The following is a 27,400-nucleotide window of genomic DNA, read 5'->3' on the forward strand; positions in this document are numbered from 1 at the left end:
AACTCATGGCCTCTGTGCAGTCCCACATCAGGAGATTAGCAAGCTTACTAAGGAGATGGGAGTGAGAAGGCTACGAAAATAAGCAATGTAAGAACTAATATGTGAATATCTGGCCACTTTCTGGAATTCACATCCAGCTAGGCATGGGATGAGTATTTGAACTCTCTTCTGGAATAAGGCAGTCTCAGAGCCAGGAAAAGCCCCCTTTGAGCTTGGTCTGACTCAAATTGTGGCATGAACTGCATCTCCACCACTTCCTCCCTCTGCCTGTTGCCTCCCCCGCAAAAAAAAAAAAACCCTTACCCTGGAGAATGGAGAGGGGGCAACAGGCAGCAGAAGGTTTTTATCCCACAATTCCTGGCTAAAAATGACACTTGGTTCAGCAGAAGAGAGGCCTCTTTGGCTGAACACAGTGTAACTTGCAGCCAGGGGTCATGGGCTTGACAAGAAGCCTCTTAGAGCCCTCTGCCATCTGTTACCCACTTCCTCCGCTCCAAGATAAGGATTTGGGGGGGGAGGGGAGATCAGTTGAGTCACATTGTTTCAGAGTTCAACTCAAAGAGCACAATTTATTTTGGGGATGGACAGGAGGGTCAAGAGTCCCCTGACTACACCCTGCAAATAATGCTTAACAAAGGTGAATAAAGCCAAGTAGGTCATAGCCAGACACTCCTCTCAAACAGACAACTGAGGAAGCTTAAACTCCAGTACCGTATTATGAACTCCAGCCAAAACGTTCAATCTCTCTCTCCCCCTCACCTCATGTGAATTATGAACAGACATTTTCTTACCCTCTTGTCATCCCTTTAACAATAATAATGATGATGATCAACTCCATAGTCTTGAGTCCTTTGTATATAAAACAGTAAAGCCTGCCTAACATCCAAATAATGCAGAGTTTTAGTCCACCCATCCTGAGGATCAGGAAAAAACACTGGCAACACAATATCTTGATTTATGTGAAACTATATTTTGCGAAATTATGGACTAGGAAGTAAAATCGCTTTGTCCCTGTAGAACTTCAAACAAGAGGGATCATAACATAACACAGCACATAAAATGACACATAACATCACAAAGTAGTAACAGCAACTAAACACAGTTTTTATAGCAAGCCATTGCAGATAACATTTTGCTAAAAGTTGAAATGTTTTAATGTTTGATAAAACCAATGTCAAACTTCACTAAGATATTGGCTTCCTTACAGGTGAATACCCCATACTTTTAAATTAATATTTTCAGGAAACACTGAAAAGACTGAGCAAAAACCTTGCCATTGCACATGAAAAAGCAGCAATGGCAGTTAATGAAGCTTAAGTGAAGTTGCAGATAGAACAGTGTCTTTCAAATAAAACAAGTAATCAAATATAGAACTTAAGTAAGCATGACATACGGGTTGTCACATCTCAAATGACCAAGTCACAAAGCATTGCATTTATACAATTAAGATTTATGTGTTGATGGTTTCCTAGCTGCAACAGAACACTGTGCCTCCTTTCTGAGAATTGTTCTAATGAAGCTGAGTACGCCACACTGTCAGATGAAGTAAGAAAACAATGCACCATCAGAGACAACCCTGGTATAGTGCAAATGCCTGAAAAATCTTTTCTTTTCCAATCCCACCAAAGTTGTAAACCAAGCTCATCTTAGCCAAATTGGTGCAAAAAGTCTATTATCTCTCTCTCTACTTCTCTAAGACGTACCCATTGCTAATCCCATGCATGGCAGCTCTCGCGAGAATTCACGAGCAGATACTGGATAGTGGAGGGGACAGGCAGACCATGGCAGGGATGGGCAGGTAGGGGAAAAGAAACTGCTGACCAGTAGAATGGCCGTGCAGGTGGTGGAGCGGGTGGTGCAGCCTCCATCTCCAGCCCGCTGGCCAAATGTAAGAAAGGCCCACACTGGGGCTGAATGTGGATAGACGGGTGAGAGAAAGAGGAGGTGGGGGGAGCGGCAGCGGGGGGGACTTGGAGGGGAGCGAAAGTGGTGGCAGGAGGGAGAAAGCAGCAGGCAGTCAGGCGGCCCGAAATGGGCTGAGAAAGGGGGGGGGAGCCGAGGGGGAGGAAAGAGGGCCATGGAGAAGGCCAAGAAAGAGGGGCAAACTAGAGGCGCAGATGCTCTGCGCTCAGGCCAGCTAGTGGATATTACTTTGCTGAAGTTTATGCTATACTTTGGGGTTAGGAAAGGCAGAGGAGGGTATTTTTTAAAAAGCCCGTTCCTTTACTATATTTTATTTTATTATTGAAGTGATTTAAATCTCACCTTATCCAAATTAATATCAAGGAAGCTAACAAAGTACTAATAAAACACAACATTAAGAACAATAACACTAAAAACAATGACTGATATCCAGACAAATAATTAATCTGTAAATAACATTTCACATTCATGAATGGAATGTGGGCGATTTTCACCAACCCCCCCTTCCCTCTGCAGTCACCTGTGACTCCTGAAAATATGTCCCTAAGGGTCACACAACTTTCAGAGATATATCTTCAGGAGGTACAGATGGAAGGAGGGGAATGGCAAAAACCATCCCTCCCCTGTTGCAAACATGAAACAGTATTTGACACAGATGATGTTGGCTGGGATGTCAGCCAATAAAACACAAAAGCCACAGCTGATTAAAATAGAATTATAAAGAGGAGGCAAAATAATCAACTGATATTATAAAATGCGAGGAAGAACGGAACAGACTTTAGCATTAAAGCATGAGAATGAAGGCTCTTACACATCTTGCAAGAGAGTTTCAGAGTCTGAGTGCTACCACTGAAAAGGCATTCTCCTTGGTGGCAAAAAATCTGAAGGCAGGGGAGGGGCACTTGGAGAAGATCCTCAGAAAATTACCTTAGCTGCCAGGCAAGTTCATATGAGAGTAGCAGATCTATAGGAGTTAGTCAGAAGTGGACTCTGAATTGCTGCTGCTACTTACAGTGGGTATAGGAAAGAATCACCCCCTTAGATAGACCTTAAATTCTGGTTCCCTTACATCCTGAAATGAAAACACAAAGAAAATTTCCTTCACCAGCTGTACTTATCCAATGCAACCTATAACATCCAACTGAAAAACATCACAATTACAATCCAGAAAAAGTGTCAGAAATAAAAAACAAGAATTACTGAGATTGAAAAAGGATCACCCCCCCAATGTCAATATTTTGTTGAACCATCTTTTGCTTTAATAACAGCCTTGAGTCTGTTGGGATACTTCTCTATCAACCTTGCACATCTAGACGGAACAATATTTGCCCACTCCTCCATACAGAACTGTTCAAGTTCGGTCACATTGGATGGTAGGTGCTGGTGGACTGCTATCCTCCCTGGATCCGGTCGGCCCTCCAAACTGGATGGAAGGAGGAAACTGGTAAGAGAGGTTACCAAGAGGCCAATGGCCACTCTGAAGGAGTTAAAGGACTTCATGGCAAAGAGTGGTTGTTCTGTGCATGTGACAACAATTTCACGAGCGCTCCACAGATGTGGCTTGTTCGGGAAGGTCGCAAGGAGAAAGCCACTTCTCAAGAAAGGCCACATTAAAGCTCGTTTGAGCTTTGCCAGAAGGCACCTTGAAGATTCTGATGCCAAATGGAAAAAGGTCTTATGGTCAGATGAGACCAAGATTGAACTATTTGGCCTCAACACCAAACAGTACACCTGGCGTAAATCCAACGCAGCTCACCATCCACAACACACCATACCTACAGTGAAGCATGGAGATGGCAGCATCCTGTTGTGGGGGTGTTTCTCTGCCTCAGGGACTGGGGCTCTCGTTAGGGTAGAAGGAAAAATGGATGGGGCAAAATACCATCAGATTCTGGAAGAAAACCTGCTACCCTCTGCCAGAAAGTTGAGGATGGGCAGAAGATTCACCTTTTAACATGACAACGATCCGAAGCACACAGCAAAATTGACCACACAGTGGCTGAAGGAGAAAAAAGTGAACGTCCTCATGTGGCCCAGTCAGAGCCCAGACCTAAATCCCATAAAAAATCTGTGGAGAGATTTGAAGACAGCAGTCCACCAACACCTACCATCCAATGTGACCGAACTTGAACAGTTCTGTATGGAGGAGTGGGCAAATATTCTCCGTCTAGATGTGCAAGGTTGATAGAGAAGTATCCCAACAGACTCAAGGCTGTTATTAAAGCAAAAGGTGGTTCAACAAAATATTGACATTGGGGGGGTGATCCTTTTTCAATCTCAGTAATTCTTGTTTTTTATTTCTGACACTTTTTCTGGACTGTAATTGTGATGTTTTTCAGTTGGATGTTATAGGTTGCATTGGATAAGTACAGCCGGTGAAGGAAATTTTCTTTGTGTTTTCATTTCAGGATGTAAAGGAACCAGAATTTAAGGTCTATCAAAGGGGGTGATTCTTTCCTATACCCACTGTACATACCACTATTCAACAAAAGGTTATCAAGGCAGTTTACAATGGGGGGGAAATGGTGCCCTATCCCCTGCTATATTGGGAGTAGACAGTCCTTCAGATTCCCTGATCCCAAGCCATTTATGGCTTTAAAGGTTAAGATTTTTACATATATATCCTAAGGATTGGGGGTTCTTCTGAGCTGCCATTGTGCAGAATCAGACACTTCTGTATCAAATCACAAATACATCTATGAGCTGGGTCTCACAGTCAGTGAGACCTGGTTTGGGAAGGTAAGTGGGGAGAGCGGGCTAAGCCCGCTCTCTTTATAGATGAGCCGGGCGGGAGCCCTGGGCGGCCAGATCAGCTGCTCACACGACTGCCGGCTCCGTGATGAAGCCGGTGGGGGCTGGGGAGTTCGGGGGCCGTGTGGCCCCCGGAAGCTCCAGTATGCCCTGTGTGAGCACGCAGGGCACTGCTTTTCAGCCTCCCGCTGGGGGTCTACTCGTGAGTGGCCACGGCACAGAGCCGTGCCGTGGCTACTCACGATTCCAAAAACCGGGTTTGCAGAGCACTCGCTCCGCAAACCTGGTTTAAGGGGCGGGCTACTTGAGCGGGTTAGCCACTCAAGAACCACTGGGCTCACAGCCAAGCTCGGTGGTTCTCATGACTGTAGAAAATCGGGTTAGCAGAGGCTAGCCCGATTTTCTACAATCATGTGAATAGCCTCTATGTATAGGAACTCTGAACCTTGAAAATTGGCAGTACCTCTGCTAACTGGGCAAGTCACCTTTCAAAGTGGTGTTTCTCTTTCTATTAAGCAGGGGGACAGCAGCAGGCCAAAACATTGCCAGTCCCTGAGATATGTTGCCACTTGCAAACTGATGTTGTGCTGATAGCCCCAATCCCAAATATTGTTTCCTTGCATACAATCATTGAATCTACACCCTTCATTTTTGGGGAAGTACATCACCACAATATTGTCTATAGCCCCCTACACTACCTTTCTACTGTACTAAGGACAGTAGCACATACTCCCCTCCTTTCCAAGACACTACAGAAAAAGATAACTCTTTGCAATATTATAGACTGGTGGTCAAAACCCCTACTTAAATTGCAGAAATAGTGTCTCTATAGATTGTATATAGGATTTTCCTTTAAGCTGTTGGAACATATGTCAACTCTGCTGCTGATCACCATTATCCAGCTCTATATGTGGTATTAAAACGTTGAGACAGAAGATATCCAATTGAATAAGACGGTATAAGGGCAATGCGATACGCATTTCCACACTTCAAAGCTTTTTGGATATCAAAGCTTTGATATCCAATTGTTTAAAATAAAGTACAATATATACAGTCTCCTTAGATGTTTACCCAGGGGGTTGGGGAGATGTAGCCTCCAATTACCAAGCTATGAACTTATTATTTCTGAGTTTTTAAAAATCTTCATCTGTTTGGTTACTGTCATGAACCCTGCCATTACAATGAGTCAGAGCCTGACCAAGAAGAGGGTGAGCCAGCACTGGACTGAAGAAGTGGGACCCATGCCAAATCCAGACCCTGGCCCCAGAGATTAGCTCTGCAGAGGCAGGATCAGAACCCAATCTGGCCTCAATTCCAAATACCATACTGGAGCTGGTGGGAGCTCCAAAGATAGAGCCCCTGTGACAGTAAGGAAGGTGCCCAGACCCTCTACCATGACAGCCTCAGAGCCTATGCCCCCAGAGGAAGCAGTCCCTTCCATCATCCCCCCAAATATCCTCCCCTCTTGGAGAGGAGAGCTGGTCTTGTAGTAGCAAGCATGTCTTGTCCTGTTAGCTAAGCAGGGTCCACCCTGGTTGCATTTGAATGGGAAACCACATGTGAGCACTGTAAGATATTCCCCTCAGGGATGGTGCTGCTCTGGGAAGAGCAGAAGGTTCCAAGTTCCCTCCCTGGCTTCTCCAAGATAGGGCTGAGAGAGATTCCTGCCTGCAACCTTGGAGAAGCCACTGCCAGTCTGTGTAGACAATACTGAGCTAGATAGACCAATGGTCTGACTCAGTAAATGGCAGATTCCTATGTTCCTAATATCAGTGCATCAGTGCCAGCTGATGACAATTCAGGAATAGGAGAGGCTTCAAGCCAGGGGGCTGCCCCTTTAAACTAGTTGTTCTTTCAGCAGGGAGGCAGAGCCTAGCAGGGGCAGACTGGGCTCAGGAGTATTTCAGGGTGCAGTCTGCCCCTGCCTGCTGTTGGGTCAGCATGCCCCATGTTTCTGTTCATGGTGCTGCCTGACTTGCCTGAATCTACTGGGCTGCCTGAACTGTGACATGTTGACCCTTGCCTTGCCACCTGAACTGTGCCCAAAGCTTCAAAGCTTTTTGGATATCAAAGCTTTGATATCCAATTGTTGGATATTACTTGACCATCAGACCTGGAGGACTCTGCAGTACGGTATGGGACAGGACAGGTACCAAAAAGGTCAGACTTCCCTCACTACTTACACCACTTCTTTATATAATTGTGCAAAGCACAGTAACACATGGCAAATCTCCTTTCAAAAGGACAATGGCCTTTATATATAACTATCTAAGGCGTACCCATGTCTAATCCCATATGTGCTCTCACAAGAACTCTCACAAGAGTTCACGAGCTGAAGCACCATAGTGATTGGGCAATGGAGATTCGACATACAGGGAGATTCCACATGCACATAGGAAGGAAGAGCCTGTGAGAGCAGAAGCACTATGATGATTGGGCAGTGGGGATTCCATATGCAGATAGGGAGGAGGAGCCTGTGAAGGTTAAGGCCAGTTGGAATGCAACTGTTACTGGCTGGAAGATGTTCTTGATTGTAGAGGAGAGGAATCTCTATATATAAAAGGATAGTGGGCAGGGGTCTACGAAGAGAGGGTTCATTAGGGAGGAAAGAGCCTCTTCAGGAGAAGGAGGCTGCCATTGTGTGAATTAGATGAGGAAATAAGATGAACAAGATCTGTTAACTCAACTTAACTTCCTGTCTAACCCAGGAAAGGAGAGAGAAAGAGTAAGCAAAAGAAAAAAAGAAGAGAGGGAAAGAAAGACAGAGGGGAAGAGCGAGTGAGACAGAAAAAGAAGGAAGGGGAAGAGAAAAAGACGGAAGCGTGAGGGATGGGCCCAAGCCTGTCAGCACCCTGAGGGGAATGAGTGGCCATGGCACCACCTATCGGCAGCAAGGAGAGGCCCATTCAATCATTGCTGCTGTTTGGGGCTACCAAGCTCATTGGCAGAGGGAGGGAGGCAGGCAAGGGACGGGCCTGGGTCTGGGCCTGTCAGCGGCCTGAGGGGAAAAAGCGGCCATGGTGGTAGTGGCAGCGAGGAAGGGCCCGGTCAACCGCTGTTGCTGCTGATGCTCCTGTGGGGAGGATCAGGAGTGGGGTTTGGGTGAGAGTGGAGAGGTCTCTGGGGATAGAGGGCTGCAGCTTGGCCAATAGGCACCAGCCATGCTGCAGCTGCAACCAAGAGGGATGAGGGGGATGGAGGAGTGACCAAGAGGGATTAGGGATGTTCACGGACCAGGCGGAGGAGACTCGAAGGTGGGGGCTGCTGCTTTAAGAGTGGGGGAGGGCGCACTCACCCCTGCCGCTGCTCTTCCCCTGCCGGTGCTCCATTTTTAATAAGTCCATGGGGCAGCAGCGTACCTCCCTGCCACCCTGTTTGTCCCTGTTTACTGGATATACCTGCAAGTATCTTATGCGCCTATGCACAGTGGTGCAGGTGCATGCTCGTTGTGTCCACCACGCGTGCAGCCATGCACGGCAAGTGCGGCAAATACTTCCAGGTATATCCGGTAAATGGGAGCAAACGGAGTGGCAGGGAGGTATACTGCGACCCCATGGACTTACTAAAAATGGAGCACCAGCAGGGGGGGGAGTGGCGGGAGGGGTAAGTGCACCCTCCTCCACCCTTAAAGAAGCACCCCCCACCTTCTAACTGGCGGAACCACCCGCCGTTCGAAGCGGTTCCATGCACATCCCTAAGAGGGATGAGTGGGGTGGAAGCAACTGGATGGAGAAGGAGGAGCAGGAGTATGGCTCAAGTGAGAGAGGAGAGATCTCTGAGGTGAGGGGAGCAATCAAGTACTAGTTCGCAGATGCTCTCTACGGGTTAAGCTAGTTTAGATATAATTCTTCCTCATTCCCATTATTTATTGTTATAAATAATAAACTATCCTACCCAATTACAGATAGATAGAGAAGCCTTCATAGCAGCCTTTGTCTTAGAACCTGACAGAAAGCCCCCCAGAACCAAAAGGGCCCTCTTTTTCTAGACTTCAGATTCAACAATGGAAGTGACTGTATCAATGCCTTTGAATCACAGACAGCAGCCCCACACCAGTGGGATCTACTTTTCTTCAGCTGGGCTTCACAACATCACTGACAACCAGGCATTCTTTGATATTGCTACTTTAAGAATGAAGCCCTATTGCTAAAAACGTTTAGTCTAAACTATTAGCAAATGGGGCATCTGGTCACATGGTGGCCCTCACCCATTATATAACACAGTCTGACTATGCCATCTTTCCATTGCATGAGTACTTTTCCTGAATGCATGATAATATGCTTCAGGACAAGTGATCAAAGCAAATATAAACTATAGAACAGAACACTAACACCTTGTTTGAAAAAACGCAACATGCAAACAACAGGAGAGAGTCTGCTAACATTCTTCTTTCCACAGTAGCAAAGAGAGAACTGGGAGGGAGGTAAAAAGGTAGGTAAAACTGATGGCACAGTAGACTCTAGGAGCATCCTGCACTCATGAGACATTCATTACATGACCATGTGCATATGCAGTTCCCAATGTGGAACTGTACAGACTGCACAAAGCCCACTAAGGTGAAAGGAAAGAAACAAGGATAGAAGAGGAAGGAGGAAAAAACAAAAGAAAAGAATGGAAGAGGAGAGACTGGCAGCTGGAGAAAACAGTCACACAGAATGAAGAGTGTATTCATATCTTATTGTTGAAATAAGTCTTGCCATATAAATACAAAGGTGCCACACTTATTAAGAATGTTTCTTTCTTGAATACTAAGATCTAGCATGTCAATGACCCATTGCTAAACTGAGAGAGAATCAGAAAGCTTCCATCATTAGGGAATGACCCACTTGGCCAGCAAGACTGCTCTAGGGATCCACAGCATGTGATATTTGGGGAACACTAAAATGAGCAGGTAAGTATCCTAGAAGCAGATTAGTGAATGAAAAATTGAGAGGCAGTATTCTTGCTTCCACATCTTTGGAACATAGGAAGCTGCCTACTACCAAGTCAAACCATTGGTCCATCTAGTTTAGTATTGTCTACACAGACTGGCAGTGGCTTCTCCAAAGTTACAGGCAGGAGTGTCTCTCAGCCCTGTCTTGGAGATGCCAGAGAGGGAACTTGAAACCTAGATGCTCTTCCCAGAGCAGCTCCATCCCCTAAGGGGAATATCTTACAGGGAGAGAATTGGGAACCTTCTGCATGCAAGCAAGCAGGTGCTCTTCCCAGAGCAGCCCCATCCTCTAAGGCGAGTATCTTCTAGTGATCACATGTAGTCTCTCATTCAAATGCAAACCAGGGTGGATCCTACTTAGCAAAGGGGACAATTCATACTTGCTACCACAAGACCAACTCTCCTTGTCTGAGCGGCATTCATTCATTCGATTTATATACAGTCCTTCCAAAAAAAGACTCAGGGAGGTTTACATCAAAATAAAAACAAAATCAATTAACAGTTAAAATCAAAACTATAAAAACAGCATAAAACTAATTGATTGATTGATTGATTGTGATTTCTATACCGCCCTTCCCAAAATGGCTCAGGGCGATTTACACAGAGAAATAATAAATAAATAAGATAGATACCTGTCCCCAAAGGGCTCACAATCTAAAAATTAATTAACAGTTAAAACATTTAAACAGTTAAAAATCCTGGAGAACCAGGCCGAACACTTACAGCAGTTAAAAACAATTTAAAACAAATTAAAATACCTGGAAGGCCAGGCCAAACAGATCGATTTTAAGGGCTCTCCTGAAGGCCAGCAATGAACTCAGATTACGGATTTCTGCCAGGAGTGCATTCCACAGCCCCAGGGCAGCTACAGAGAAGACCAGCCTCTGAGTTGCCACCACAAACTGGTGGTAACTGGAGATGGACCTCCTCAGATGACCTTGATGTGCGGTGGGGATCATGTAGACAGCATGATTTTATAATGCTGCTGCACCTACATGTTTGTTATGAGGGTCTCCATCAGTGCTCAAATTATGGGGAGGAAGGCATGTGTGTGTCAGGGGGAGAGTTAATGACATCCACAAGCCTCATCTCCAACTTCCTCCAGTTCTATTATAAGAATGATCCTCTCTATTGTATTCTAAAATACAATAGTCCTCTCTATTGTATAAATAAATGGTCCTCTCTAAATAAATAAATAAATAAAATGGTCCTCTCTATTGTATTCTTAGAGAGTAACTAAGAGTGCCATCACAAAAGGTAATGGAGCTGAACCCCTTCTGACCCACCTATAATTAAGACACTGTTCGCTTCTTCTCTCTCCCCTTGAATACAGCAAATTCTACATGCATGCTTACCAGGGCAGTAGGCATCAAGGTCCAGTTTTGGTGCTGAAGTGAGTGTTGGTGAGCCAAGCTCAGATTCTGGGATTCGAGGACTCTCAACAAATTTTGCCTTCCTCAATGGAGCTTAAGGAGAAAAAGACAGAAAGAGAGGACATGAGTATAACAGCAGCAAGTAACACATGGAAGCACTTAACTAAACAAACTATGTTAGGCCCAGATCAGATTCCCTTTTGTTTTCTTAAATGCCAAACGGGAGAACTCTGCATTTCTCAAAAAAGAAATGGATCATATTAAAAAGTTGCAAATTACTGCAGATACTTGATCTCCCTCCCAAAGTTTCCCCCATTGTCATTTGAGAAACTACTGGGTGAAGTATTCAGCCTTCAGCAGAGCACCACTACAGCTGTGCTTACAGATCTATCCCCCACCCGCCGCCCAAAACAGGTTATGCAAAGGTTTCGTGCCAATGCATAAGTGATAGGAATAATTCCCCTTCCACCATGACCTTGAGCTAGAAAATCCACACCTGACTACCTACTCTGTAGTCCCTCTAGGGCAAAGGAACTGTATGAAATGCTGCCTAGTATATTCAGTGTCACAAGTCCCCTCCTTCCACAGTCAGTTTCGACACCATATCTGAAGAAACATAAATATTCAACTGATACCATCAATAGGCTCTGTCTACTGGATGATAGTCCCATCAGATTGTTATCGCAGGTTGTAGACAAATGACAGTGTTTCAGAGACTTGGGCAGTATGATTGAGTCATATTGTTTGCATTTCAACAGGTTTTTTAAAAAACCTGCAAAACTTGTTTGACCAGAGACCCTTGGGGGATAAAAGCAGCATATAAACAAATGTTACACACTTATTAGAACTCGTGTTGCCTATGAAGAGCCTTCAGAAAAGGTTTTGTTCCTACACTGCTTCAGTGACCCCTCTGATTAATACTACCCTTCCACAAAAAGAAAAGAGCTCCTGAAAAATTCAGTTTATTGAGAATAAAAGAGCTTCGTGTTTATTCAAAATTAATCTGCAGTGATTACATCATCATAGAAAAATCTGTTTCCTTTATAAAATAGAATTCAACCATTCACCTTTTTGACTCAAAGCAGGCAGACCATAAGGGAGATAACACATTATGTGAACTGGCATGCAAAAGGTTTTTTAGTTTTTTTAGTTCAAGTCTCTAAACAGATGCAACTCCATCACAGGTTGGAAATGTAGGGCTCCCAAAGGCTGACTCACATATGTGTGGGTGTAGTGAAAAGATTTCTAAAATGACTCTTTAGGCGTTTAGAACTGATATTTTAAACACGTCAACTAGTGGAAATAAGTCAAGTACTGATTAGTAGATTAAGACTGAAAATCTTTATAACTGGATGGTCCACCACATTTCACTCTTTCAAGGTTTTAACACTAAAAAAACAAGTTATTACAGAAAAGTATCCAGTTTATCTTGAGGACCAGTGTGGTAGAGTAGCTAAGATATTTAAGGTGAAATCTCTGCTCTACCATGAGTCCCACTGGTGGCACTGAACAGGTTTATCTACTCGGCCTACCGCACAGTGTTAGTTAGAAACTAAGGTACTTTACTGGATGACTTAAGAGGGGGCAAGCACCAGAACAACAATTTAAGAAAAGTGTGTCAACTTAACAGCAATTCACAGGACAGAAGTTGATGGGACCGATTTGTGGACTAAGCTGAACTTATGGTCAAGCAATCACATGAATGCTTTACCACAAGTTCATCTCTCAACCAAATCTATGTACAGAGCCACTACCAAATCACTTTGAGATGCTCCATGGCGATGTGATAAACACTACTTGTTATAAGTGTGGGTGGGGGGATTCCACTGAATATTTTTAGAGTTCTTAGCCTCTGACTCTGAATTATTTTAATAGAAGATTACTTCAAGACCCAGATTGCAGTACATAACAGACGAGTTCAAAATCACAGTAAGGGCAAAAGGTTTTTCAATGTCTACAAAACTGCCAGACACTCCAATGCCAGCCTGTCAATCACTCAATCATCTTTATTATGATGCAAGACCAGCATGCCAGCTTGTCATCATTTGTTGCTAAAGGCAAATGCTAACAAGCTACTCTGCTACCGTCAATGGCCACAGCCCAAGCAGAAGGCAGAAATGATGCTGCCCCACCTCCCATGCCCAGGCACCACTCAGCTCAGTGGCTGGGGTACACCACCAGTGACTATTTGGACAGTGCACTCCATGGGAGGAAGCATGGAGTGTGAGTTAAGCAGTGGGGGCAGCTGTCTGGCAGCTCTATTGCTGATGAGCTACCAAGATAGCAGCAGCAACAGTGTTTTCCCACCACCACCACTCTGCATTGTTCCTTCCCTCCAGCAGCAAATGTGTCTAGAGGTGAACAAGTGCATGCCAGCTTCTCCTCTTTGCCACTGTGTTGTTAAACTGGTCAAGAGGAGATGCTGCCCATGAGCTCTCCCTTTCTCTCACTGTCTCCCCTTCCCTCCAATAGCAAACTTGTCCACTTTGACGTGGACATATTTGCTGCTGGACAGAAACGGAGGCAGCAGGAGAGAGAGCGAGAGCGCGCATTACTGCTGCTACCTTAGTAGTGCTTCAGTGAGGGGGGGAGGCCAGGCAGATGCAACTGCTGCCAAAGCCATGCTCTATGCTGCCTCCTGCAGGATGTGCTGTGCAAACAGCCAGCTGTGGTGGTGCACCCCAACTGCCGAGCCTGGTGGCCTGTGGAAAAAGGGCAGTGCATGTGCATGGGAGGTGGAGGTGGGGCCAGTGATGGGGGTAGGGCTTCTGGAAACACATGGAAGTATGTGGCAACAGACGTAGCAGCAGGTTAGCCAGCTTCCACTCTCCCAAAAGGCCCCCAAAGGTGCAGCCTGAGGCTAGTGTCTCATTTTGCCTCATGGGGGAGCTCCCCTGGCCTGGCCAGCCTCAGCTGAATGCCAGTCATAACAATAAAACCATTTGTTCATTACACCTGAAATCTGACATGGAGTAACTAGACAACATGCATCATAGACTGTCCAGATTTGGTGATCTGTTGTGAAATGCCAGAGATACAGAAGTTTGAAAACTTACCCCAAAGAAGTGCCCCCCCCCAAAAGCTTTTTTGAAAATTAAAAATGTTTGCATAATGATAATACATAGTATTTACACTAAAAAGCATTAATGATTGTTATACAGATGCAAGAGCACCTGTATAAAGGAGTAAAAACAATATTCTACCCAGTTAAGTCCTGGATAGTCTACTGACAAAAAATCAAAACCATTTGTCCAATTCACTTGAAATTTGCTGCAAAGTAACTAGGTATCATGTCCCATTAACTATCCAAATTTGGTACAGATTTGTTGAGACGTGCCCTTGTAAATGTAACCTTAAAAACTGGGGTGTTAAAAAAAAAATTAAAACGTTTGCACAATGATGATACACTGTATTTGTGCTATATCACTTCTGTGCTTATTGTACAGGTGTGGAAGTACCTGCAAAATTAAGGAGTAAAAACAACATTCTACCTTGTTAGATAGATAAATCTTTATTGTCATTGTCCTGTGCAGAACAACAAGATTGAAAAAAATCTACAACCACTACTACAGGACCTAACAAGAATAATCTAAACATATACCCATACGCCCCCCTCCCATCAACCCACTAAAAACCCACTTAAAACTCTAAAAACTAAATACAAAAAAACCCTCAGAAGCGATGTTTTGCTGTGTTCAAAGCTGAGACCGCTTTTGGGTAGAAGCTACTTCTCAAGCGGCTGGTCCTGGTCTTTAAGACCCTATACCTCCTTCTCGAAGGCAGAAGCTGAAAGAGATCATTTCCAGGGTGTGTGGGATCCAGCTGTAGTGTCCAACTCATGGTGAATGCAAGCAACTTTACCCTCAAAGTGCTGTGCACATGCGTCACAGTGTGCGACCAAGGGTTCTAATGCATCCTGCCCAAGGCCAGATTTCGAGGAGGCCCCACACCACCACCCGGAAGAGTCCCACTGGATGACAATGAGAGAATGCAATGGTGGATGAAAAAAAAAGCATTTCTTCAATTCCATCACTGCCACAGAGTAGGCTCGATAATGAGCTCTAACCTATGTTCACTCAGACTCACCCTGAGTCTTCCTCCACTTACGTCCCAGCTTGCTTCATCACCCTCAGCTCAGGTGTATACCAAGGTGCTGCACGGGCTCTGCTTTGCATGAGAGGGCACTTGGGAGCTATCATGTCAACTGCCCAAGCCAACTCTCCATTCCAGAGAACAACTAGAACTCTCCAGCAAGTGAATGGGGGAGGTTGTTGGATTTCTGCTTGGATGCATCTTCCCCCCAGCCCAATGTCAAGCTGAAAGACCAAGGCAAAGTGTGGGTGCATTGAGCCTAATTTATAAAGCCAGCAAGATTGGACATGATCTTTACTATATGCATGGTGCAGAAATTAAAGTAACCACCTTAAATTGCAGCTTCCATGCTTTTTGGAGAATGTGACAATTATAAGCACCTTAATTTTCATCTTATACCAAAGTGTGTGTGTGTGTGTGTGTGTGTGTGTGTGTGTGTGTGTGTGTGTGTGTATTAGCTCATTCATGAATCATGTTTTCATCAGGATTCTCCATATGCTTTTCAGTCCAAAACCTCTTCCCACATCTGTTCTGTACCCATTTAAGATTTGACTAAATGTCTTCTGAATGTCTGTATACTCTTCAGGGTTTTCATATGCTACAGCTTTAAAAAGTATGCTGGGTCACAAAGCAGCAGATTTTTCACACAACCATTCTGATGTTCCAGCTTACATGTTTTTGTAGGTAAGTGATTTCTTATCAGCATAATATACTTAAATAAGCAAAGACATCTAGAAAACTATATTTGCCATCAACTATTGCTTGAAATACTTTTGCAAGTTCTGGAGACGGAGCTATTGAGGTCAAGGGGAACTCTCCAGGCTAAAGCTCTAGTTTGAGTACTTCAGCTAATCCCACAAGCCAATCCAGATTCACCAGGCCCTAGAAAGCCTCGAGATCAGCTAGCTCCTCAATCTGAGCAATTTGTCATGGACAGTCTGCTGAACAGACTTTTTGTGTCTTGCCTCTGCCCACAACATGTCTGCCTTTCCTAGAATTTGTCCACCAGTCCTTTTTAGACCTCCTGATCTACCTCTAGCCCTTTTGATCCATGTCTGCTTGCTTTATGTCAACTGCCTCTGGCCCTCTGAATCCTTGTCTGACTATTCTGGAACTTGACCATTTTAGATCATGTCATCTGTCCCCCATCTTGACCAAAGCCCAGCAGGAACACTAGAAGTACATTTTCTTATAGTAATTGTCACTTGCAACTGTATAGAAAATGCTGGTCACATTTGTTTTCACACATTCTAGTAACATTCACAGCTCCAGAGAAAAAGGAAAGATTCACTTATTCATTCTACTCTTTCCCCATACCCCGCCGCCACCCACCAGTCACTGGGTGAAAAACTGGGTGAAATCCATGTGGATTTTGAGCATTAATTCAATATGCACATTAAGGCTGAGCCTAAAGTTCTTTCAAATTAACTTGCACCTTGAATTAGGAGGTAACAGGGGAATAAAGGATCCCTGGAGGGGAAAAAAACCCACTATCCACACCCAGCCCCCGCTCCCAGAGCCCTGGCAGCAGTAGTGCTCCTGGTGTACCCACAACTGGGAGCTGCCACAGTTTTTCCAGGAGGTATTAGAAAGACGACAAGCAATATTTCCCTCACTAAGTTTAGTTTCAGAATTATGTTACAACATCCTGCAATGTCCCCCAGCTATCACCCTGCAAATGGGGAACATTTTGGTTCAACCCTAGTAGTATACATACAAAGAAACTCATTTTGTGAGTCACCAAATGCAGGAACAACTGGATGGAATCTCTGCAAGCTCTTTTCATCTTTCTCAGCTGCCAAACGTGTTTGGTGATTTACACTCTGGCAACTCATCTGTGAGTTCCTGATAAATTAGTTTCATCATGTAAAAAAACTGTAGCAAATATAGTAAGATTATCTAAAAAAATCAAGAATGTGTTAACATCAGCATGTAATCCTACTAGGCACTGCGCCATAGCAGTTATGCTCCATGATAAACTGTCAAAATCACTTCCTAGTATTTTCCACAGGTAAACTAGATAGATCAAGCCACCTAATGGCACAGTGGGGAAGTAACTTGACTAGGGAGCAAGAGGTTGCTGGTTCAAATCCCCGCTGGTATGTTTCCCAGACTATGGGAAACATCTATATTGGGCAGTAGCGATATAGGAAGATGCTGAAAGGCATCATCTCGTATTGCCATCTGCGTGGGAGATGGCAATGGTAAACCCCTCCTGTATTCTACCAAAGAAAACCACATGGCTCTGTGGTCGCCAGGAGTCAACACCCTAACCCTAACCCCTGCTAACTTGGCAACGAGGCACCTTTTAACATGGTTATTCTCTTTTATTTAGCAGTGGGAGAGTAACTGGCCCTATCCACCCCCAGCACAGTACCTCCAGTGACTGTTGCTGGTGTCCATCTTATGTTTCTTTTTAGATTGTGAGCCCTCTGGGGACAGGGATCCATCTTACTGATTGATTGATTTCTCTGTGTAAACGGACCTGAGCCATTTTTGGAAGGGTGGTATAGAAATCGAATAAACAAACAAACATCATTGGGAAAGGTCATAACCTTCCTAAATACCTGCCTGGAGGCGGTAATGGGCTGGATGAGGGATAACAAACTGAGACTGACTCCAGATAAGATAGAGATATTCATTGTGCGGGGTCGGAACTCGGGAGATGAGTTTGATCTGCCTGTTCTAGATGGGGTCACATTTCCCCGGAAGGAACAGGTACGCAGTCTGGGGGTGCTTCTGGATCCGAGCCTCTCCCTAGTTTCCTAGGTTGAGGCAGTGGCCAGAAGTGCCTTCTATCAGCTTCGGCTGATATGCCAGCTGCGTCCGTTTCTTGAGATAAACTACCTCAGAATAGTGGTACATATGCTGGTAACCTCCAGACCGGATTACTGCAATGTGCTCTATGTGGGGCTGCCCTTGTGTGTAGGAAACTACAGCCGGAAACTAGAGCTGGTTCAGAATGTGGCAGCCATGTTGGTCTCTGGGTCATCTCAGAGATACCATATTACTCCCGTATTGAAAGATCTACACTGGCTGCCAGCTAATAAGTTTCTGTGCAAAATACAGGTTGCTGGTTATAACCTATAAAGCCCTGAACAGCTTGGGCCCTGGGTATTTAAGAGAACGTCTTCTTCGTTATGAACCCCACCACTCACTGAGATCATCAGAAGAGGTCCGTCTGCAGTTGCCACCAGTTCGTTTGGTGGCTACTCAGGGACGGGCCTTCTCCGCTGCTGCCCCAAATCTTTCAAATGTGCTCCCTACTGAAATAAGAGACTCCCCATCTCTGACAACTTTTAAAAAGTCTTTAAAGATGCACCTATTCATCCAGGCTTTTAATTAAATATTGTTTTAACAGTTTTGACATCGTTTTAAAATTTAAATTGTGTAACGTTTTAACTTTTACTATATCATTTATTTTATTTTAACTACTGTTTTAACTTTGTGTTTGTTTGTTTGTTGTAAACTGCCCAGAGACATGAGAAATGTGTTAAACAAACAAACAAACAAGCAAACAAACAGACTTTTAATGTTTTATATAAACCTTTACAAACTTTTAAAAGTTTTTCTGGGGTGGGGTGGGGAACCCTTTCTTCTATAATTTTTAAAAATTTGTCTGTATATATCCTTTATGGTTTCAATCACTACTCAATAATTGATCTCCACACTTTCGGTCAACGCACTTGCCGCTTCCAGTTTTTCTCTCTGTGCTCTGGCTCTACCTAATTTCAAATGAGTGTTTGTCAGAGAAGCTTTCTTCTGGGCAGACATTTCGTCTACAGTTATCAATACTATTGAGTTATCAATACTATTGCAGTTATCAATGAACTACAATAATGCCCAAGTAAAAGCAGTGAAGATAATTGATGCATATAAATTCACCAGCAAAATTTGCTGTCAGCCAAAATGCAGGACAAATTCTACCCTAGTTAACATTTTTACATAACTAGTACAAGTTGTTCTAGTAAGAACTAATCTGCTACTTTCCTTTCACTATCCCGACAACTGGACTAAATTTGGTCTGAATCGGTTTGGGAGTTAACAAGTTAGCCCACTTGTGCCTCAAACATTCATATGTCCACCAACTTGAATTGTGGTGTCTGACATAATCACTAACTATACGTTTGAGGTGTCCCTATGTGTCCTTACAGCTGTACCAAATTTAGTTCAAATCACTTAGGCAGTTCACAAGTTAGCCCACTTGCACCTCAAAGGTTTACACATCCGTCATCTTGAAATGGGGTAGATGACATCACCACAAACTACGCCATTGAGGTGTCCTTATGTGTCCCTTCAACTGTATCAAATTTGGTTCATATCGGTCCAGGCATTGTGAAGTTGATAGGCATACACACAGACATGGAATGCTGCATAATCTCATAAGCCTACTGGAAAGCAGGATAAAAATCTCATGCACATCTTTATTGCTTGAGTTGGTATCAATGGTGTTCTCGATATATCTGTAATTGGTCCTTGCATTTATATTTTTATTACATAATTCCAAGTTCAAAGTCACAGTAAGGGCAGAAGGTTTTTCAATATCGACAAAACTGCCAGATATTCTAATTACTTTGCCATTCTTTAAATGAAGAAAACTGTCCGGAATATCAAAATAGGGAGATGTCCGAAATCTCCTTCTGGAGCTAACATTTCCTTTTCATAATTGTCCCCTATATCTTTTTTTACTCCCTCCCGCTGCCCCAAGCTCAGAATTGTCCAAAATGTTTTATCACCTCACTGTCCTATCAGTGTTTAAGGTATCAGAAGTCTCAAACCAGGAACTCTGGTAGCAGGACTCCTCTGACAGTTCAAAAAGAGAAGGACTAGTTGACCTGAGCCTTGCTGCTACATGGCACCCCACTGAGAGTGACCAAAAGGGAACATACAGTCGATCTCACCAGGAGGAAACAGGTGACTTGGGCAACCAATAGGATCTCTGCTGGCCTTATGTAAGGCCTTCCCTAGGTTTGACAGTCTGAGCTTCTCGTCTGAAGAAGTTGCCAGACAGACTCTGCCTTGCCTTCCCTTGCCTTGCCCTTTGTCTGACTGCTCACAGCAGCACAGGCAAATTGGAAATGCCCATGAAATGCACTGAACCTTTATTTTTATTTTTTAAAGGTTTTTCTTCAGCATTCTCACAACAATGCTTTAACTCATATTAAGAAACAGCTGAAAAGTTGGTGTCATCATCTTACCACCCACTTTAAATGAAACAGCTATTCTTAGCAATGCAGAATCCTTTGAAACCATTTCTTTCCACAAAATGAAAGTGAAATAAAAATGTGAATAAGCTTAACACATTAACAACCCTGTAAATGCCACCATAATTCTCACTATTTATTGGTATTTGTTGTCAACATGCTTGTGCACACAATCTATGTAATATGAAAACAAAATATGGAAAAAATACAGCTACACATTCATTAGACACATTAAAGATAAATGATATGTTCTGACTCCCTACTTAAGAACTCATAATACACCACACACTGAAATAGAGATATCCAAGTCTGGTTTTTTAGTATTGTTTAAAAAAAAACAAAAAACACTAAAATGGCAAGTATTCAAATGTTGAAAAGTAAATGAACACTTGGTGTTGTTAAATGTTAAAGCAATGAGCGGTGAGGACCGTGTGGAGAGCAAGGAAGTCAAGCCATTCCTAAAAAGACAACTCTAGCCATGAAATTTTATTGCTCCAGGGAATATCCTCTCCACTTAATGTCAGCTGTCATGGATTACTAATACATGCAATCAGTGTACCACGTGGAAAATGTAGGGAAGAGGAAGATTTACTATTTGGTAAAGAATCCAAGAATGCACCACTGAGAGCCCTTAAAGGCGTTCAAGACAGATCATCCTAGAGAGAATCTATTTATGTGGTCGCTAAGAGTTGACACCAACTTGATGGCCCTCAGTCAATCAATCAATAATCAATCAAAGAATCCAAAGATCATTGTGCATAAGAATGCTAGGCAAACGTTTCCCTACATAGATACCACTACTATTCAGAAAATCACATGTATACTGTGACTTATAAAACTCAGAAGTAGCTCCAGATGGAACAACAATCCTGGTATACTATTTTCACAAGAAGTTTCTTAATCGGAGGAGATTCTGATTATCTGAAAAGGAAGTCAGAACAAAATTTTAGAAAGTGGGACAAAGCCAAGCTAGTCTGAATAGGTAAAATCTCTATCACTGCCAAAATACATGTATGTGATATACTTAAAAACTGTTGAATCGTATACAATCACTTTTTAATGCATTTATGTGGAATAGACCCATACATAGCAAAGTGCTACAATAGGATACTTTAGCAGGAGAGCTTTACAAACAAACAAACAACAGATATTTATATACCGCTTTTTAACTAAAGTTCCCAAAGCAGTTTACACAAAGAAAACAATAATAAAGTAATAAGATGGATCCCTGTCCCCAAAGGCCTAACAGTCTACAAAGAAACATAAGACAGCCACCAGCAACAGCCACTGGAGGGATGCTGTGTTGGGGTTGGATAGGGCCAGTTGCTCTCCCCCTGATATCACCACTTTAAAAAGGTGCCTCTTTGCTCAGTTAACTGGGGACTGAGCCTATGTATAAACATAGGTAGCGTGTGTGTGTGTGTGTGTGTGTGTGTGTGTGTGTGTGTGTGTGAGAGAGAGAGAGAGAGAAAATGGTAGTATTGTTGAATTTAACAAAGAAATATATAAATTTAGCATTGTAATACCTTTTTTCATTGCTTACAAATTAGAAGTTACATTTATCAGACTGTGAAGAAATGAAATATCTTTAGAAATATAATATATTTTGAAAATGTTTTGAGAGATCTAATAGTCATCTTTCTAAAATATCTACTATATAATCTGAAGAGGCTGTTTGTGGGTGTGTTTGTGCAAAAGTAAGCGATACTTCCAGATTATCTACTGTTGGGACCCTGCTTACCTGATCCAGAGGGGCAGGATATGGTGAGGCCCCGTGAGGGAACCTGATGCAGCAAGGCAGGATGATACGGTGAGACCCTATGATGACACGGCTAGAGCCAGTGAGCACCTTCCCAAGTGCAGCGAGCCAAGTCCACTGCACTCCTGATGTCATTAGGACCCTGAAGGGAGTGGGAGCCAGCTGGGAGAAGCACACATGCACTGCTTGATTTCCTCACAAGGCCATTCCCCGAACCAGAAGTGGGTTGGGCACAACAGGGAAAGGGAGGGAAGGAGCTATGGGCTACCAGGGAAGCCAGGCATCAAGAGGGGGTGTGCCCTGCGGAGAGAGGGGAAAAGGGGGCAGAGCATGGGACAGAGGGGCAGGGTTTGGAAACTTGTTAGGGCTGCACACAGCTATTAAAGGCAGTCAGCTGCCACTAACAAAAGTGGCTGTGGATGACCCGGGCTCCCAGGCCCTCCAGGGGAAAGGCTGGGAAATCACTGCAAGCCACGCGTTGGATGAGGGACGGAGTGCCTGAACCCTCTCCCCAACACTCTGAGGTACCAAATACAGCCAACAAGATGTCACGCTACAGATACCAAATTTTGTATTCAAAATCCTGCCACTGAAATTAACTGAATGCACTACTCTTTGCATCAGAATATCTTGAGGGAAATATTTTTTTAAATGGTTTTGTATTTTGTAGAAGAAATTCTGAATATAATCTTCAGATTTTAACCATTATTATTCTGAACAGATTTCTCACACTCAATCAGATCAATAATTCAAAAACAACATTATGCCCATGAGAAACAGATCTTTCTCAGATTTCTCAGATCGCGCGCAAAGGACTGCTGGGCATTTTTTCAAGCAACGTCGGGGAAGGGGCGGCAGGGAGGTGTCCTGCTGCCCCAATTACACATAGGATTACGGCGCCAGAGCAGGAAAGAGGCGGGAGGGGTAAGTAAACCCTCCCGCCGCTCTTAAATGTACCCCCCCACCCGAACCGGACCGGTCCGGACCGGAGGCTATTTCAATGGCCTCCGGACCGGTCCAGGCCCATCCCTAGCATTGGTCACACTATGGTACTCCTATCATGAAAGATTGGCTTTCCATAGGAATGATGCCCTTCCCTTCCTCCACAAGAATCCGTTCCTATATTTTCTTGTCAGACTCACAAACAAACCATAACACCACTGAAAGGTATCCATAGTGAGCTATGTGACCTTTTGGCTCTTTCCATTTCTACAGTTTTGGGCAAGTCACATGAAATTTGAAATTTATGCTTCAGCTAATCTGGAGGCTTCAGCAAGAACATAACCCTTCTGACTGAGGATGTGACTGCAAACATGCACAAAACTTCAGAAGACAACTTTAGTATGAGGGTGGATTAAAAACCCACATAACTAAATGGCTTTTAATAGGATATATAAATAGCTAAGAGCCTTTTTTGTCTTTTTCTTAATATTGACTGATAACCGATTTTATAGTCATGAGTTATGTAATAATACTAACACTACAACTAATAATAAGGATCACAGTGTCACAAGCAATTGTTTTTATACATAACAGATTCTTCATAAAAATAGTAGCAACAACACAAAGCTCCACAAATGTATATAACTTCAGAATTCAAAATGTGTCACAAATTTCACTAGTGAATCTTGCATAATTCACTTGGCTTACCAGGTTGAAATATAGAATTTAAGTCATGTAATGTAAAAGGAGTGGCAGAAGTAAGGAGCTAAGTGTTTTATACAGAAACCAAGTGTCTTTTTCTTCCATTGTTCTGTATTCCTCCCTTCCACCTTACATCTTTAGAAGCATCAGAAAACAAGTTATCATCTTGCTTAATTAAATGTATGCAGTTCAAATCTGCATTAAAAGTGCTCAAATACTCCAGCTATTCTTGATGAATATTTATATTTAGACAACACACACACACACACACACACACACCATTTACCACTTGACTTTTTTCTCTTTTGCCTTCATTTGAATCAGGGATTACTTTCTTAAAAAATTAAAACACTGGCTTTATGGTAGATAACAGTGTTGTAAATAGATATTATTTTTGTCCAATGATCATACCAGATGATGATCACCACAGTTTCATTATAAATAAAATCAGCTAATCTAGAGATTAATGTTTTTGCCTCAGAGGCCCTCCCTGTCAAAACTGATCCCCACTTCCATAGGCATCCCAAAAAATCTATTCCTGAAGGTTGGGGTACCTTTGGAAAAAAAATGTAAACAAAAGAAAGGTGGATAAAAAATATGAGCCAGAAAACATCCCTCCAAGCAATATTGCAACATACAAGTCAATCTGGTTGTATCTTCTCCAAAGCCTAAAGTGCTGCTGACACATTTAAAATAAAACCAAAATAGCTATACTATTTGTATGGCATCAGTACATAACTGATCCCAACAGTAATCAAAATGACAATAAACAGCAATCTAGTGAATTATTAAATGGTGAAGAAGTGCTACAGAGTGACTGTTTGGGGTGAGAGTTCAGTCCCAGCTGTGTTGGTGATGGTGTCTACGAGCTTGCTCTGAAGGACAAGTAAAGTTTCACTCTCAGGTTTTGGAATGTCCTCCACACTAGTGGCAGCACCAACTGTAAATGGTTGCCTATTGGAAAGATTCTGCAGAGTGCAATGCAGAGGTGTATCTAGGGAAAATAGTGCCTAGGGCAAGCACTGAAATTGCGCCCGTTTCACACCACCTGAGTGGACCAGAAGAGTCGTATTCTCTCTCTCTCTCTCTCTCTCTCTCTCTCTCTCTCTCTCTCTCTCTCTCACACACACACACACACACACACACACACACACACACACAGAGAGAGAGTTGCAGAATATCTATCATTCACACTACTCTAGGAAGTACGCTAAGAGTAATTGGCTCTTGACTGTGGGTTCTCCTTTGGAGTTATTTTCACATAGAGAAAGGGGGTGGGGAACAAAACTCTGAATGTATAAATTAAAAGGTTCTCAGACATTCTGTACTTTGAGAAATCTGAACCTATTAGCAATTTTGGCACACAACAGTGGATGTTTGATTCCAATGTGTGCAGATCATATTGGATCCCAGCAGCCATCACATTAAAAGGGCCATTTGACAAATAATATTAAGAATATGTTTAATATAGGCGGATTTATATTAATTAAAAATACTTGGTGCACTGCAAATGAATGTGATTATGATGAGGGGCATTAGCACCTTCCATGCAAGAGAAGTATCCAAATGACAATCTTTTGGCAGGAGGCACAGCCTCTTTTAATCTAAATTACACTAACATGCTTAATATAGGAAGAATGATTAGAAGCAGGAAAAGGATTGCAAGTGAACATTCATTGTGAAGTTGTGACATTACCGAGGAGTGTGACATTTAAGTTAGCAATTGCTAACACACATCCTCACCATCCCATTAAATGAATTTAGCAAATGCTTCATTTTGTACCTGCTGGCACTGAAACACATCCACTTTTGTACTTTTTTGATCTTTACACACACATGGTAAAGCATCCAAAAGCATCCTACAGGAAGGAACCAAAAACATCACAACACAATAGTTATGCACTTGCACCACTACCCACAAAAGGAGGAAATGCACAAATCATTCACAGTGCAATCCTAAGCATGTTTACTCAGAAGTAAGTCCCACTGAGCTTTACTCTCTAGTAAGTGTGTTTAGGATTGCAGCCTCCGTTTATCTTTGGACAATTTCCACAGGCATGGCAATGTAAAGCTAACGAAGTTGCCAATGTACCAGTAGTTCTATCTAGAGGAAAGTAAAGGAGCTCCCCTTAAATTTGGTAGTTCCTTAAAAAACAACAATCACTAATTCCCTCCCAACAGCAGTAGATACCAAATGAGCATATAAGTGACCTTGCCCAAAAACACAATACCATAATAATCTCCTTCCAATCTCCCTTCGATCATCGATCCACTAAACTGTGTGAGAGACGTCTCTTGCTGCGTTCGAGCTACTTCCGGCTTTCTTTTTTCTCTTAAAGGTACACTGCTTTTATTTATTTTGCTCTCACTCTCATGTGTTTTTAAAAACTTTTAAAGTTTGTGCAAAGAAGGACCAGCTCTCTGGCAATTAAGTTATCTTTATTATAAGATAAATAAAAGGGGTAGAGTTTGAAGGTGAGACCCCTTTGCATAAAGCTATCTGTTATGTTCTTACTACTCGCTCCCGGTGCTGCTTAACAGTACTTTGTAATCTGGATAAGGAACATGTGTGGCGTCCAAGGGAGGCAGCGATGGACAATCTGTCCCCCCCCCCCATTTTTTGATGAGCTACCTGGAGAGGGGGCCAGCGCTCTTTAGTTGCTGGTAAAGAAGAGGAGGAGGTGGGAGGCATACAAAAGGGAAGACAAGCAGCATGATTCTTGGGGGAGGAAATGGCACTATCCCTTGATTGCTCAGGGTTTGATTTTGGCTGCAGATTTTCCTTCCTGCCCCCAATTTAGGCACAATTCAGCCTCCTTCCCACCCACATATCTCCTGTAGCTATCTGGGGAGGGAGGGAGAGCTGCCGTGACTTGCGGAATCCAAGCGCTTGAATTAAACAAAAACCCCAGCCCTGGGAAAGGAGGTGGCAGGGAAAGGGTGGGGTTGTTTTTGAGGGACACACAGCTCTAGGAGAACCATACAATATACAGGGTGGGGGATGGCTTTAGGGGAAGGATCGTGGACGGCGAGATTCCTGTGCAGAGAAGAAAGCAAAAGCAATATCTTTAGCAATGGAATCAGCCATCTCCAGGAACTTCTCCCACGCTGCCCTTTAAAGCTGGTTCACTCTTGCTGTTGCGGGGGTGGGATGGAGAGGCGCAAACATTACACCCTCCAACTGCAGCTTGTGTGAAAAAAAGTTCTTCCCCACACACCCCTCTGCTGTGCTTTAAATCAACGTGCTTCTCATACCAAAAGGCAGTCCCCGTCCCCCGGCAACACTTTTGCTCCCCGCCAGGCTCCCTGCCATTTTCGCCTGCTCCCTCTCTGCCAGAGCCTGACGCCGCCGCTGAGCTCCCTCCTGGGGCTGCTTTTGCCACTGCCTCCTCCTCCTCCTCCCCACACCATTGCCGTTACTTTTCTTGCTTTTGCTGCCCACCAGGCTCCCTGCCATTTTCAGCTGCTTCCTCTCTGCCAGGGCCCGCCGCCACCAAGCTCCCTTGTGGGGCGGCTCACCGCCGCTGCCTCCTGCTCCCACCTCCTCCTCACCATATCACCGCCATTACTTTTAACAACACTGCCACCTGCCGCGGGGATGGGTGCGGGTGTGTGTATGTCCTCACCTCATGGCAGATATCTCAGAGCGACGCTGAGGCCTGCTGTTTGGCCCAGCGATGCTTCCCAACTGCGAGGCCTGCCCAGAGATCTCACGAGGACT

At 43.6% G+C, this 27,400-nt stretch overlaps 1 protein-coding gene across 17 annotated transcripts in view; it reads right to left on the reverse strand.

Annotated features, from left to right (window-relative positions):
- Positions 1-27,400, reverse strand: part of TANC2 (tetratricopeptide repeat, ankyrin repeat and coiled-coil containing 2) — a 441,341-nt gene that overhangs the window by 135,548 nt on the left and 278,393 nt on the right. For 16 of the 17 annotated variants that reach the window (XM_053259180.1, XM_053259181.1, XM_053259185.1 and 13 more), the window contains one exon: positions 10,963-11,073. In XM_053259180.1, the coding sequence (XP_053115155.1) occupies positions 10,963-11,073 (111 nt within the window). Of the gene's footprint in view, positions 1-10,962; positions 11,074-25,910; positions 25,929-27,400 lie in introns of those variants that run through there. The other variant, XM_053259190.1, reaches the window with a different exon arrangement.

Source organism: Hemicordylus capensis, chromosome 6 (genome assembly GCF_027244095.1).
Source record: "Hemicordylus capensis ecotype Gifberg chromosome 6, rHemCap1.1.pri, whole genome shotgun sequence".
NCBI lineage: Eukaryota > Metazoa > Chordata > Lepidosauria > Squamata > Cordylidae > Hemicordylus > Hemicordylus capensis.